This window comes from Castanea sativa, chromosome 11 (assembly GCF_040712315.1).
Source record: "Castanea sativa cultivar Marrone di Chiusa Pesio chromosome 11, ASM4071231v1".
In the NCBI taxonomy this organism is placed as follows: domain Eukaryota; kingdom Viridiplantae; phylum Streptophyta; class Magnoliopsida; order Fagales; family Fagaceae; genus Castanea; species Castanea sativa.
The window spans coordinates 67889461-67904314 of NC_134023.1; the positions used below are offsets into that span (position 1 = coordinate 67889461).

A 14854-nucleotide genomic window follows, 5' to 3' on the forward strand; every position below is an offset into this window, starting at 1 on the left:
GAGGAACAAATAAATTACTATCATTATATATCCAAAAAGCTTTAAAAATGACACGTGGTTAATTAATAACTCCTGTATGCACATGGTAGTACTACTACTATAAAAAAAAGTCTTATTCGATAATATATATATACACACAAATTTTTGTATCCACGGATTGGTCACTCTTACTATTTTTTTTTTTTTTTTTTTATAAGAGTCACTCTTACTAGTTAATTGGGAGGGAAGCTCAAACAGATCGAGGCTGCTCGTTAAGAGATCAGCACGACTCATCATTTGGCCTAGCTGAGAGTTCACATATGCCATGTCATCAAGCAAATAATATAATTTTTTTTTAGCTACTATAATTTCTTTTGTTAATAAATAGAAAATTATAAGGGAAGGTTGTATTATTGACATAAGATAAGTATTTTCTCTTCATCATTATAATAGCCAAGAGCCTTATAGTGGGCACTTCTTAGTGTTTTTAAAACAGACAGGGTTCAACTCCCTCCTCTCCTACTGATACTATTGAATTATGAAGGGGAAAAAAATCTTCACTGTTATAATATTATCATACCAGTGTTGATTTTTTGTTCACTTTTCTATTTTTAAAATTTTTTTATAAAAAATCATTTTTCTGTTATGAAAACCAAACTTTAAAACCTTCTATTCTTTTATTTTTTGTGATATGATTACTCTTTAAACCCAATTTAAATGGAAAAACATTGATAAAAATTGCAGGACTAAGGATTTTTTTTGTATTTATTTTTCAAGATCAAAGACTCAAAGACACTTTTTTTATTACCAAAAAAAAAAAAAAACACACACACACACACATTTTTCCCCAAACCAAAGTAATTTATTGGAATATTCTCTCACGCTGGATAGAAACAAGAGCCACAACGTTGCTAACTTGGTGTCCTCAGGCACAAGGTTGGTATAAAGTGAACGTTGATGGAGCAGTTTTTGCAGATTAAGAGAAAGCTTACTAGCCCCTTCTACAATCAGTTTTATCAGCAGCAGTGTTCTTGCTCAACTGCAATGCTTCTGAAGAGTATAAGAATTTCTCATACTAGGCGAGGAAGCAACACACTTGCTCACCAGCAGAAGTCTCCATATTTTGTTGTTTTCGGATTTATCCCGTGACGTAGAACATTTATTTTCCCATTAATGAAAATTACAATCCTACTTTCCATTGAAATTCTCCCCATATTTTTATTTGAGTGAGTTTTCTTCCCCCTAATTAATAATTTTGTACAAGTATTCACAATAGTTGCTACTAATATATTTTTGGCTAAAATCATAAGGGTAAGGTTGTAATTTTCACAAAAGTATTTATATAAAACACTCTAAAATATTTTGTCCTAACTTAGTCATTAGTGTGGAAAACACTAGATGTCAAATTGAGCTACATATAAAGCTATTAGCATTGTCTACCTTTTAAAGGAAAAAATATATGCCTGATATCAAAGCCAAAGTTTAAATCCTTCTCTAACTCTTTTTTTTTCACAATATCATTCCTCTCTCAACACAATTTAGGTTTGGTTGGGTTGGAAGTTATTTTTTTTTAACCCAATCAGATCTTGTTTGGTTGAGAAATTCTCAACCAATCATATGTGTAGAGACCAACCTAACCCACATGGGTTAAGTTGTGTTAACATGTTTTATACATTATAAAAATTTGGACATGCATTTATAAACTGATTAATCACTTATTTTCAATAAATTATTATAATTCACATAATATACATAAATTATATTCCAAATTTTCATATTCATCAAAACTAAATCTTAAAATACCAAAATAAATCAAATATAAATATGAAAATAAGGATAATAGTATAAATTAATATATGTGGTTGGTCGGATTGGTTGGAAAAACTATCAACACAACATTATACCTTGCCTATTTACACACAATTTCTATCTAAATAAGCAAAATAATAAACCCAATTTCTCAAAATGTGTTTCTTTCACCTTTCATATAAAAATAATAAAAATAAAAAAATTAAGTGAGACACTTTTAAAAAAAATGGAAAACATTTTCTTATTAATTTCACAACAAAACTTATGTGGAAAACTATTAACGGTTCTATATCAAAATCAATTACAAATTAGGATTGACATTTTGTTGTGAGAATGTTGTAGATGTAGAAATTGCTAAAAATAAAGATATTGCTAATGAGTGCCTTAAGTGCACAATATTTTTTCACAAATTAAGAATTAATCCATGCTCAATTATGAGTTGTATGTGCACTTAAGGCACTTGTAGCAAATCGACTAAATTATGTTATGATTGTCACAATTTGAAATTTTTAATTGAATTTTTTCTTTCTTTCCCTTTCAATTGCTCCTCCTTTTACTGAAAAAAACATTAATTGACATTTAAGGTTATGTTTGGTAAAAGTTTTTGTCTTCTATTTTCAAAATTTTTGTTTTTGGGAGTATAAAGAAAAAACAATTTTCTTGTATTTTAGAAATCAAAAACATGTTTGGTTATTTGAAATTAAAAAAAAAATTTTTTTTTAAGAAAAAAAAATTAAAATATGTTGTTACTAGGATTTGAACCTAATGTTAACTCATTAAATGAGACAGATTCATTAAATCAGTTGCATGTTTACATTGACTTTTAAAAACTAGAAACTGAAAATAGCCTTTTACATGTTTTTCAGTTTCCTTCATAAATTGAATTTTGAGAATGTTTTTATTTTCTGTTCATTATGGATTCCCAAATAAGTTTTTTGTCTCAAAAATAGAAAATTGTTTTTAGAAACAGAAAATAAGGGAAATAACAATTACCAGACATACCCTAAGTGTCTTAAATAAATGGTTTCTCTTCTTAAAAAAAGAGCGACGTAAAACACTGCATCCTCATATTTCCTGTATAATCATCCAATTTTGACAAAAACACTATAAATCCTCAAGAAATCAAACTTAACATACAAATTGGCCCCCTCATTTTGAGCTTCCTTGTTGCTCTATCTTATGCTAGCAATCTTATTGATTTGCCCAAATGCATAGATATTTATTGCATCTATGTGTTTTTTTCTTTTCAAAAGTTTTGTTGCAATGGTTCTTGATGAATTAGGTGTGGCCATACCTATTGCAACAAAAAATGAGTTGCAATAAGTTATCACAATGATTTATTTTGTTGCAATAACTTTATTTTAAAAGTTATTACAAATCCTTTATTGCAACGAATTTATTGCACAAAAATCTTATTGTAATAAAATATTTTTTTTGTAATAACTTACTGCTTTAGACTTAATTGCAATAGTTTGCAACAACAACAACCAAAAAAAAAATTTGTTGCAAATAAGGGTAAATGATTTATGTTAGTCCCTCAAATATGGTCTATTGGAAAATTTGTTGACCTTTTACTCGCACACCCAAACACTCCCATTATGTTAGTTAATTGTTTTCTATCAATAAATTGTTACATTTTAAAATTTTGGACCATACATAACAAAAACCATATTTAAAAAGAAAAAAAATTCAATTTAGTCTTCACAAGAATTCATTTATAAGAGTAAGAAATCAGTTACCTTGAAGAAGTAAAATTAATGACAATTTCTCTCTACACAATATTATTGGATCACTTTGGAACAACGTTTTTCTATAAAATTCATGGCACATGAATTCGAAGGAAAGCGCATATTCAGTCTCTTAAAATTTTCATATAGGCTATAGGCAAAATTTTCCTAATATTCATTCTTTTTCACTGTGAATATTGCATCAATCTTGTTAAATTGTATTTAATACGTTAAACTTAGCATCTTTCATAGGAGAGCAAATAAAATGTTATAATGGGTTACAATCTTACTTGTGTGAAGTAAATGATACCCAAAAGTTAATATATAGCATAAAAAGAAAGTTAATAATTAAACTATTTAATCTCTAAAATTAGCCTTGTGAGTTGTTTAAGAATTATGTAGGATCTAGGAGTATTTTAGAGATATTGCTGGACCTAATAGTGTGACCCATAGCAACTTAATTAGAATTTACCAATCTAAACAAGATTCAAATCATTTTTGAAAATTAAGTTGTGTTGATTTGAATTGAAATGGGCCATTGACATTTGTACTTTGGTGTTTTGTGTTTCAAAACAGTTACAAAACTTGGCACCGGCAATCTGAACTTTGATCTCCAAAATTTGTTGAGTATTGCCATGACAAGTCTTGCCACATGCAATGAGGAACTCGCTGCCACTAACTTTAGTACCATTGTAAAAGAAAAAATGGCAGTGAACCTTGAGAAAGTGACCAAAATGGTCAATGTTCAATTGGCTTCCATTCAAAAAATACTAACAATGGATCATGGTTTGATTCACATGACTGGAAACTCATACAAGCAAATGAGATTTTAAATAACATTATGGTGGCTTCAGATAGATTAGGTGACTTAACAAGCATCACAGTTGCAATTAATTTAGCACCAAGTAAAACTCCAGACGGTTTGTAATTTACATAAAGAAAGGCACCTACAAAGAAAATGTGACAATTCAAATGGAAAAATGGAATATCATTTTGGTTGGTGCTGGCATTGGTTGGACAATAATTTCAGGTGATAGAAGTCACGCCAGAGGTTGGAGTACATCTCAATCAGTAGCAATTGGTAATTAACAACTACCAATGCCTAAATTTTTCTTTTTAATGCAATTGATTTCTAAACAAATTAAAACAATTAAGCTATATATTGAATTATAAGTTAATATTTCCTTTTGTTATGTGTAGATGCTGAATGTCAGCAGTTCATTACGGTGAACATTACCTTTAAGAACACAGCAAGACCAAATGGAGGCCAAGCTGTGGCACTTCTATCTAACTCCGACCTATCAATACTTTATCATTGGAATTAAGGGCTAGTAGCATGCCTTATGTCCACAATCTAAGCATCTATTCTACCGTGAGTGCCAAATAAGTGGCACAATGGATTTTATCTTTGGGGATGCCACAACCGTCCTTTAAAAATGTGATATACAACCAAGACAATCATTTCCCTGACAATCTAACGCCATGCTCAAGGCCGTCAATTTGCATTGAAAACCACATGCCTCTCTTTCGATAGGTGCAACATATCTAAGGATACAGACCTAGTTCCCTTAGCCAATCCAACCCCCACATACCTTGGTAGAGCATGGAACCCTAATTTTAGAACACTGTTTATGCAGTCATGTATGAGCAACATCATAATGCCAAAAGGGTGGCTACGATGGAATGAGAGTTCTGAATCAACATTGTTTTATGGAGACTACAAAACTATGGGCCAGGTGCAAGCACAAAGAAGTGGGTGAAGTGAAAAGGTGCTCAAATGTAGTTTCCTCTCAAACCAAGTAGTACACAGTCTCTCAGTTTCTCGATGGAGACTCTTGGCTGCCCTCTCCTGGTGACCCATACAATGGAGGTTTGGTCAATTAAAGATTTTAATTTATTACCAACTTTATCAAAAAATCAAGCATACAATAAATTAAACCAAGTAGTTGTTATGAACACTTATCGGCTCAAGATAGTATAATTGTTACGTATTGCTTTTGAAGATGCACTATTACAGTCTGAATATATATGTTGTAGTTTTCTTGATCTCATGAAACTCATCCCAAATTGTTGATAATTAGTATTATACTAGTGCTCTATTTGTTTTGATGCCCCCCCTCCTTTTGAGCTTCCTTGTCACCCTCTCTTATGCTAGCAATCCTATTGATTTGCCCAACAAATGAACGGATAAACATGAAGGTATCCGAAAATATATATTGCAATTATATATTTTTGTTGCAAAATTTTTGTTTCAATGGTTCTTGATAAATTAGGTGTGGCCATACCTATTGCAACAAAAACTGTGTTGGAATAAGTTATCGCAATTAATTTATTTAGTTGCAATGAACTGTGTGTGGTCATACTTATTGCAACAAAAACTATGTTGCTAAAAGTTATCACAACAATTTATTTTGTTGCAATAATTTTATTTTAATATTAAGGATACTAGTCTTGAAACCTTAATATTATATTATTAGAACACACTTGTTACCAAATAGAAACAATCCAAGTATGTTTAAGGCTTATAATTTAACAATATAAACACCGAAATCTAAAAAAGAGTAACTAATATACATTCATACTCACCAACTGGATCATCAAATTTGGTAAGAGATCAATCTATAACTTCCTGAGTTGATTCCAACAACTTAACACAATCAGAAAGAATGATGGAGTTTTGAAAATCTTTGACAAGATTTTTTAAATTGGATATGGTAGAGGTTTCTTTTTGAACAATATTCATTAATAACTTCAATGAATTTTTGAATGAAGGAAAATCAACATTCAACTTTATAGTTTTGTCATTAGAGCTCTTGCATGGGTTCAAAGAATGTAGGAATATAAGTAAGGTGAGGGACAACTTTAGGATAGTTGCCATTAGTTAGGGAAAATATATATTGCATATATTTTTTGTTACAAAATTTTTGTTGCAATGGCTCTTGATGAATTAGGTGTGGCTATACCTATTGCACCAAAAACTATGTTGCAATTAATTTATTTAGATGCAAGGAACTAGGTGTGGCCATGCCTATTGCAACAAAAACTATGTTGCAATAAGTTAGTGCAATTAATTTATTTAGTTGCAATGAACTAGGTGTGGCCATACCTATTGTAACAAAAATTGGGTTGCAATAAGTTATGATAAAAATTTATTTTGTTGCAATAACGTTATTTTAATATTAAGGCTACTAGTGATTTCTTATGAAGACTAAATTGTTTTTTTTTTTTTTTCTTAAATATGGTTTTTGTTATGTGTTGTCCCCAATTTTAAGGGAGTGCAAGTGAGGAAAAGCTCACCAAATTTTCCAACAATAGAGACCATATTTGAGGGACTCTTAAGGTAAATCATTTACCCATTTGCATTATAGGTCTATAAGTACTTTTCACGTTACTTATTTCTCCTCTTTTATCAATCAGAATTTATTTTTTTCTAACAACCAGGATTCTCCACTTTTGTTCTTATAATTGATAATAAAGTATAGGTAACGTATAGGTGGAAGATAATGAGATTATTTCGTCAGCCCAGGTAAACCCAAATTTGAATTCTTTTCAAGAGAGGCATGAAGCTTATGAGACAAGTGATATGAGGGGGAATTTTGCAAATAATGGAAATTTGATGTTTTTAGAATCAGATGGGGATGTTGGAAATGTATCCTATGAAAAAAAAAAAAGGAAAACTCTCTACAGCTAACCCTTCCAAAAAAACTCAAAACTATTCCTATAAACACTTATTGAAATAAAATTAAAAAAAAATGTTGCAAACTGTTGCAATAAAGTCTAAAGCAATAGGTTATTGCAACAAAATATTTTATTGCAATAAGCTTTTGCTGCAATAAATGATTTTTAATGAATTTTAAAATAAAGGTATTACAACAAAATAAATTGTTGCAATAACTTTGACAAGATTTTTTAAAAGAGTTTTGAAAATCTCTGACAAAATTTTTTAAATTGGATATAGAAGAGGTTTCTTTTTGAACAATACTCATGGCTAATTTCAATTAATTTTTTAACAAAGGAAAATCAACACTCAACTTAATAGTATTATCAATTCACTAGTGCTCTTGCATGGGTTCAACGAATGTAGGAATGAGTAAGGTGAGAGACAACTTTAAGAGAGTTGCCATTCAACTTAATAGTATTATCACTATTCACTAGTACTCTTGTCATTGGACACTGTACTGGTTTCTATGGGCAACATTTTTTGGATTCAATACACTAGTGAAGAAGAATTTGAACCCATTTTGTATGATGAGGATAAATTTGCAATTCAGTCAAAACATTTGTTTTCCTAAAGTCATTGTGGAACGTAATTTTGCTGAACTCGGTGATTTTTTAAATACTAATAGAATCTGCTCTCTTGAGGTTGCTTGGATCCTTTTTGGAGAAAAATCTTGCTTAAGTTTAGTTACTTAGACAACCAAAAAAAAAAAATATATATATATATATATATATATATATATATATATATATTATAACAATCAAAATATAATCAGGCAAAAAGAGAAAAAAAAACACATTCAAGAAAACATGTGATCATGACTAATTTGGTACTAAAGTTAGTGGCAGCAAGTTCCTCATTGCATATGGCAAGACATGTCATGGCACTGCTCAACCAATTCTGGAGATCAAACTTCAGATCGTGGGTGCCAAATTCTGTAACTGTTATGAAACACAAAACACAAAAGTATAATATCAATGGCTCATATCAATTCAAGTCAACACAACTTAATTTTTAGTTTGTCAAAATTAAAGAAATCCCAAAAATGATTTGAATCTTGTTTAGATTGGTAACATTATAATTAAGTTGCTATGGGTCACACTATTAGGTCCAAAATATCTCTAAAATACTCTTAAGTCCAATGGCATCTCTAGGAATTTTTTTTAGGGTTATCACTAAGAAATTTAAATTATACAGAATCTAGTAAAGCTGTAACTTGAAAATATCAATATCACAAAAAAAGGTGTAAAAATACATGAAGTATTACAATTTCCTTCTACTAAGAAAAATAAAAAATGGATTGATAACAGATAAAGTGGAAACTGATAATGCTGAGATGAGAGTAATTAATTAAGCTAGGGTCTGAAATAATAATAGAGAAGAGAGAATATATATATATATATATATATATAATATTTGCTACAACTATGAGTTAAGTCGCTAAAAGTAGCAAAATTGTTGTGACTGCAAAGCCAAAAAGAGTATAATTGTTGTCACTATTAAGGAGAACTTATAATCATAATATTTTTCTTGGTACCATTTTTTAAATAGAATTGAAATTAAGAATCATTTTTATTGAATAGATTGAACGAATTACAAATTTGATTGATTAACGATTTTTATCTTTTTGTTTTATAATAAGCATTTTGTTAAATAATTTGTTCACTTGTTGTTGTTCGCTCTTGTCTTGTTTTTGTTTTATAGTAGGCTTTTTGTTAAATAATTTGTTCACTTGTTGTTGTTTGCTTTTGTCTTGTTTTAGTTGGTTTATGTTTGTTATTATTTGGGCTAATATTTTTTTTATTTATTTAAGCCTTAAAAAATGATTAAGGATTATGTTTGGAAGAAGGGGGGCCGGGGGGGGGGGGGAGAATTAATTTCGGAGTAATGTTACGTTTACAATATTTTACAATAAATCTTACACAAAAAGTTGTAATCGGTAATTACATTGATTATGGTTGAAAGAGACAAAAGGAAAAATCCAAAAAATTGGAGAGGTTTTCTTCCCCACAACATCAGTTGCATCTTGCATATATATAGGGACCAGTTTTCTTTTCTGCCTCCATTATCTCCATTCACTTTGTTACAACCCTCTTCCCATTATCCTCATTTTCCCTGACTTTTTTTTTTTTTTAGCAGAAACGATAGTAGACTTTATTATTCATATAAAATCATGTTGTACAATGGAAAAGAGAAAAGATAAGCATTCTTTTAACCAAACAACATTGACATTTTCTTTCTCTTGTTCAACACTAGTCAAGGCTAGAGAAGTACAATTACATCGTAAAAGTATGTTAAAAAAATAAAAAATAAAAAACTATCACTAAAAGGTTTAAAAGTAAAGAGGGGAGCACTTTCCCCACTTTATGTTTGGGGTAGCTCCCAATTCTCCCCTTAAAATTTAAAACGAAGCAAATTCCTACTACATTTTATTGAAATAAAAAAATACCTCCATTTTGTTACTCTTTCACTTAAATTCTAGCGAAATATTTTAATTCCTAAAATATTCTGTTGTGCAAATTTTAAATTACCTTCAAATAAATATAAAAGTACTGAAAATACCCCACAAAAAATTATATATTATATAAAATTTATAAATATAACCATATTAGTTATTTTTATACAAATGATTAATCTACACATATAAATAATTTTTATAAAAATTTATATATAATTAATATATGTATTTACTTCATTGGCACATTTAATTAACTATATAAATGCAACTTTTGGGAAGTGAAAGCCTAAAATGAATAGGGCCATGGTATAATTTTAAGTAATATTATATCACTTAATATTTTTAATTAGATATAAATTTTGACAAATTCACAATTGGATTATATTATATTCATATATTATCTACGTTTAATATTCTTCTATCTTTGTCATTTTTCATATCTCTTTTGCTTTTCTTCACCCCCCCCCCCCCCCAAATTCTCTATAGCTCCAGCCACTTGTTTTTGCTGTAAATCTGGATGATTTTGATAACTTTTTATTCTTGGTGAATCCGAGCTATAGCATTTAGCAAGGGCTAGAGGGACAAGAAGGTGAGGGAGAAGAAAAAAATTGCTTGTCGCTATAATATGTCAGTACTTATTTCTCTAACTTAATTTGTTAGTTTGTTTTCTTTCTATAAGATTTTTTTTTAAATCAAGATTTCTGAGTACAAATACAAGTTGAGTATTAAAAGTTAAAACAATCTAAATGCTTAAAATGGTATGTTCCTCTTTGATAAATAGTATTGAGCACTTGAGCACACTGTCTTCTCTTCTTTTTAATTTGTTCTCTGCTTAAATGTTTTTACTCTTTTTTTAATTTGTTTAAACCATTGTTATTGATTCCGTTTCGTTCCGGCCGGAACGGCCGGAATTTTTCGTTCCGGTATGCAAACCGGTACCGAGATACTTAACGTTCCACCTCGGGCCAAATTTCGGGCCATTCCGGTCCATTCCGGCCAATTCCGGCCAATTCCGGCCGAGATGTGAATTCCGGCCGGTACTTGATTTGGCCTATGGAAAAAAAAAAATTTTTATTATTTGATGGCTAATATTATGTTATAAATTTTGTTGGCTTATTAGTTATTAATTATTATGGGCTTATGTAATGAGTAATGACTTGTTATAAATCTTCTTATTATTTGATGTTGTATTGAAGTTTAAGACATAAGAGTTAAGACTAAATGTTTTGTATTATTTGATATTTAGTTATTGTCTTCTAAATCTTTTTATTGTGTGATGTTAAATAGATGTTATATTGATGTTTAAGACTTAAGAGTTAAGACTAAATGATTTGTATTATTTGAAATTTAGTTATTTATTTATTAGAATTGACAATTTTATGTTTTACAAGAATATATATAATTTAATTTTTAGGAACCCGAAACACCTTAAAACAGTACGCCGAAATCGGCCGGTACCGAAATATTCCATTCCACTAGACAAACCGAAACGGAGTCCGAAACGGTATTAATAACAATGGTTTAAACCCAACAAAAAGAAAAAAGAACAAACAACAAAACATGGAGTACCCCATGCGGCTGAAGCTGCAAAGAGGAGAGAAAAATCCCTTCGGCTGAAAGTAGTAACAGCCTAAGAGGGATCCACGTGATCAGACTTGAGTTGAAGGGAAAACAAAACAAAAAGTAAAATAAAAAATAAAAACCATGAGAGTTAATTAGCGGAAGTATAAAACATTTTGAAGAAACATTATTGAACTAAATTATCGTTAACATTGGAAGAAAAGTTAGTAAACGAAAGAGGCGTTAGCTGCATATAAAAAAATAGACTTGTGCCATTATTTCATTGGTGGTATATGATAAGGGACAGCCCGGACAGGTTTAGTAAGAATAGTAAGATAGAAGATGTGTTATATATATATGGGTTGAGTTCAACTTACACCTGATATAACTCTAAGTAATGCTACATCACTCAATATTATTATCGGATTAATATTTTAAAAATCCAATAATTGAATTACATGTTTTATATATTCTTAACAAACACGTAAATTTTCATGCCAATCGGATGTAATTTACCATTCGATCTATAAACTCATCTTTTATAGATTATTTTAAACTACAAAAATTTAAATTTAAATAATTGATTGATAATATGACTATTAATTTTTTATTACTTTGAAATTTTACAAGTAGGGAAAATATATAAAAATAATGTAATCTAATGGTAGATTTGTTAAAATTCACTTCCAATTAAGAAATATTGAGTGATGTAACATTATTTAGAGTTACGCCACGTGCAACTTAAACCTAACCTTATTTATATAAAATAATGTATAAAAGATGAATTTATGGATCGAATAGTAAATAACATTCAATTGGTATGAAATTTGGTATGTATGTTTAGAACATATAAAACATGTAATCCAATGGTAGAATTTTCAAAATATAAATTCATTAACAAGTTATTAGGTAGTGTAATATTGCTTATAGTTGCTTATTGCTTTCCACCTAAACTTGCCTTGTTTATTTTTTTTTCATTTTTTTTTTAGTCAAAGCTAAGGTTAATTTTTAGGCAAAAACTTAGAAGACTAAAATGACAAAAGCTGAAAGTTAAAAGGTCAATTTTGCATTTTTGCCTAATTTTTAATACCCTACTAGAGGAGAAAGGCAAACATTCTACCATTGAACTAAACCATCCGAATAATCTGCCAAGAACACCAAGCCATGTACTTACTACCCCCAAGAAATGATCTTAACATTTTTGTGACAACGCAAGAGATCAAGCATTTATTTTACAATAGTACATCCATCTTCTTCCATGGCATACAGCACAACAGGAGGAAATTGAACAAAAGAAATAACAATATTAGTCACTAGAAACTGTGAACCTTGTGCTTGAATAAATAAATTCCTTTTAAAATTTATCATCCAATTGGAGTGGAGAGTTTTTCTCTTTTTTTTTTTTTTTTGAGAAACAATTGAAGTGGAGAGTTAAACGAGAATATTTAACAGTACAAATCTGTATGGATAAGTGTTGAGAAAGTAAGGGCTAAATTACAAATGATTAAATGTACCAATTTTCGTTAGTGGATTTAATGGTGTTCAGTTGCATGGGGTGAGTTTCATGGGTTTTTTTTTTTAAAGGAAGATGTGTACAATTCAAAATTAGTGTGGAGATTAGTGTAGTTGGTGAAAACCTCAGGAAATATCAGTGAAATTTTCCCATAGATTTTAGAAGTTCACCTGTTTGATAAATAAAAAATAAATAAATCACTTATGGACTCCATCATCTATTCTCTCATTCTTAAAATACTATAACTTAAAAACTCGTAATCATTTTCCCAATTCTATTACCCTCAAATTTGAACAAACAGTTAAAATTTGGGGGACATTTTTTTTTTCCTTTTCTTTAGTGTGACTTTATGATAGATTTTGTTATGAAAATTTTAAAAAAAAAAACCACCACGCACCTTTGGTGCAATGATCACTCTATAAGTATAAATACTTGTAGGGTATGGGGGATGGTTCAAGTCTCCAAAAGGGAACTTCACACACATTTACACTTAGATTAAGTTAGATTAGAAATTCTATCTTATATAAAAAAAATTAAAATGGATTTTTTTTTTCTTTCCTTTTAAATTGCTCCTCCTTTTACTAAATTACTAAAATAAGGCATTAATTGACACTTAAGTATCTTAAATGAATAAATAAATTTCCTTCCAAAAACAAAAAGTATCTTAAATAAATGTTCTCTCTTCCTTATAAAAGATCAAACTAATCAAAATGGTCTCATTTTAATAGAAGAGCCAACCAACATATACATATAAGAATATCCTCAAATTTGTCATAATTGTCCCATTTTGACAGAAACACTATACATCCTCAAGAAATTAAACTCAACAAAATGGCCCCCTCATTTTGTGCCTCCTTGTTCCTCTCTCTTATGCTTGCAGTCCTATTGATTTGCCCAACAAATGCATGGCTAAGTATGAAGGTATCAGAAAATATGCTTATTTCTGTTTGCTCTTGGCATGAAAATCCTCCTTTTTGCTTGCAAACTCTCCAATCCGATCATCATACACCCTTAGTCGACCTTGTTGGCCTCATCAATATTTCAATTCACTTAACAGATGTTGCTGCTAAAAGAACCATGGCTCTTATTCGCTCACTCGTCAATAAAACCACAGACCCCATATTAAAAGCGCCATTTGAAGTTTGTCTCGAGCTCTATAACAGCATTCTTGGTGATCTAAAATATGCAAAAACTGCATTGACAACTCGTGACTACTCAGTAAAAGTTGCATCTGATAGTTGCATGATTGATACTGAAAACTGTAAGGATGAATTAACAAGTAGTGCACCCCCTATCCTACAAGAGAAAATTATTGAGATGCGTTATACTTGTGAGACACAGATTATTGTTTCTAGACATCTACCTTGAGATTGTTTGGTTAAATTCATAATGTTATCGGTTCCTTTCAATTGAATAAATATAATAGAAGTAAACTTTTTGTCTAGGTTTTTCATGATTCATGTTTTTTCGTAAATCTTGGTTTTCTTGCTTTTATATATAATTAACTGATGTATTTACTAAAAGTTCAATTTTACAATCTTAATAAATATTATTTTTACAACTCATGTAAAATACTCATTACATACTATAATATTTAGAAATTAATTTTAATTATATTAGACTTCATTGCTGGAAATGTAAAATGTTATGATTATTATAATTAAGAACATGAAATTATATCTGAAGTGAATTGAAAATATTAAGTGGACAAAAAAATAATATCCCAAAATTTAAAAGGGTTCAATTTCTAAATTAGCACTTGAACTTGAGTGATTTGGGTAATGACTCATGAGTAATGACCCAAGTCACAAATCATTCAGGTTACTATTTTTTGGGTAATGACCCGTTACTGTGATCAACACATTACATACAGATCTCTGGCCCATTATAGTGGATATCTCCCCAGGTTTGATGGGCTTCAAAATTTTATCAGCCCTCATGGTAAAAGCAAGTAAAGATAGCCTGGCTAATAAAGGGATTTTTTTTTTTTACATTACATGCAGATCTCAGGCCCATTATGGTGGATATCTCCCCAGGTTTGATGGGCTTCAAAATTTTGCAGCCCTCAAGGTAAAAGCAAGTAAAAATAG

At 29.8% G+C, this 14854-nt stretch overlaps 1 protein-coding gene across 1 annotated transcript; it reads left to right on the forward strand.

The window, feature by feature from the left end:
- The first annotated feature begins 13595 nt into the window (after positions 1 to 13595).
- LOC142617021 (pectinesterase inhibitor-like) lies at positions 13596 to 14132 on the forward strand. Its single transcript, XM_075789728.1, has one exon. It carries the CDS (start codon positions 13596 to 13598, stop codon positions 14130 to 14132), a length of 537 nt encoding a protein of 178 aa, XP_075645843.1.
- Positions 14133 to 14854: the final 722 nt, after the last annotated feature.

Excerpts from the sequence above, each read along its gene's own strand:
- LOC142617021 (XM_075789728.1), top strand. The coding sequence starts at position 13,596 with ATGGCCCCCTCATTTTGTGCCTCCTTGTTCCTCTCTCTTATGCTTGCA.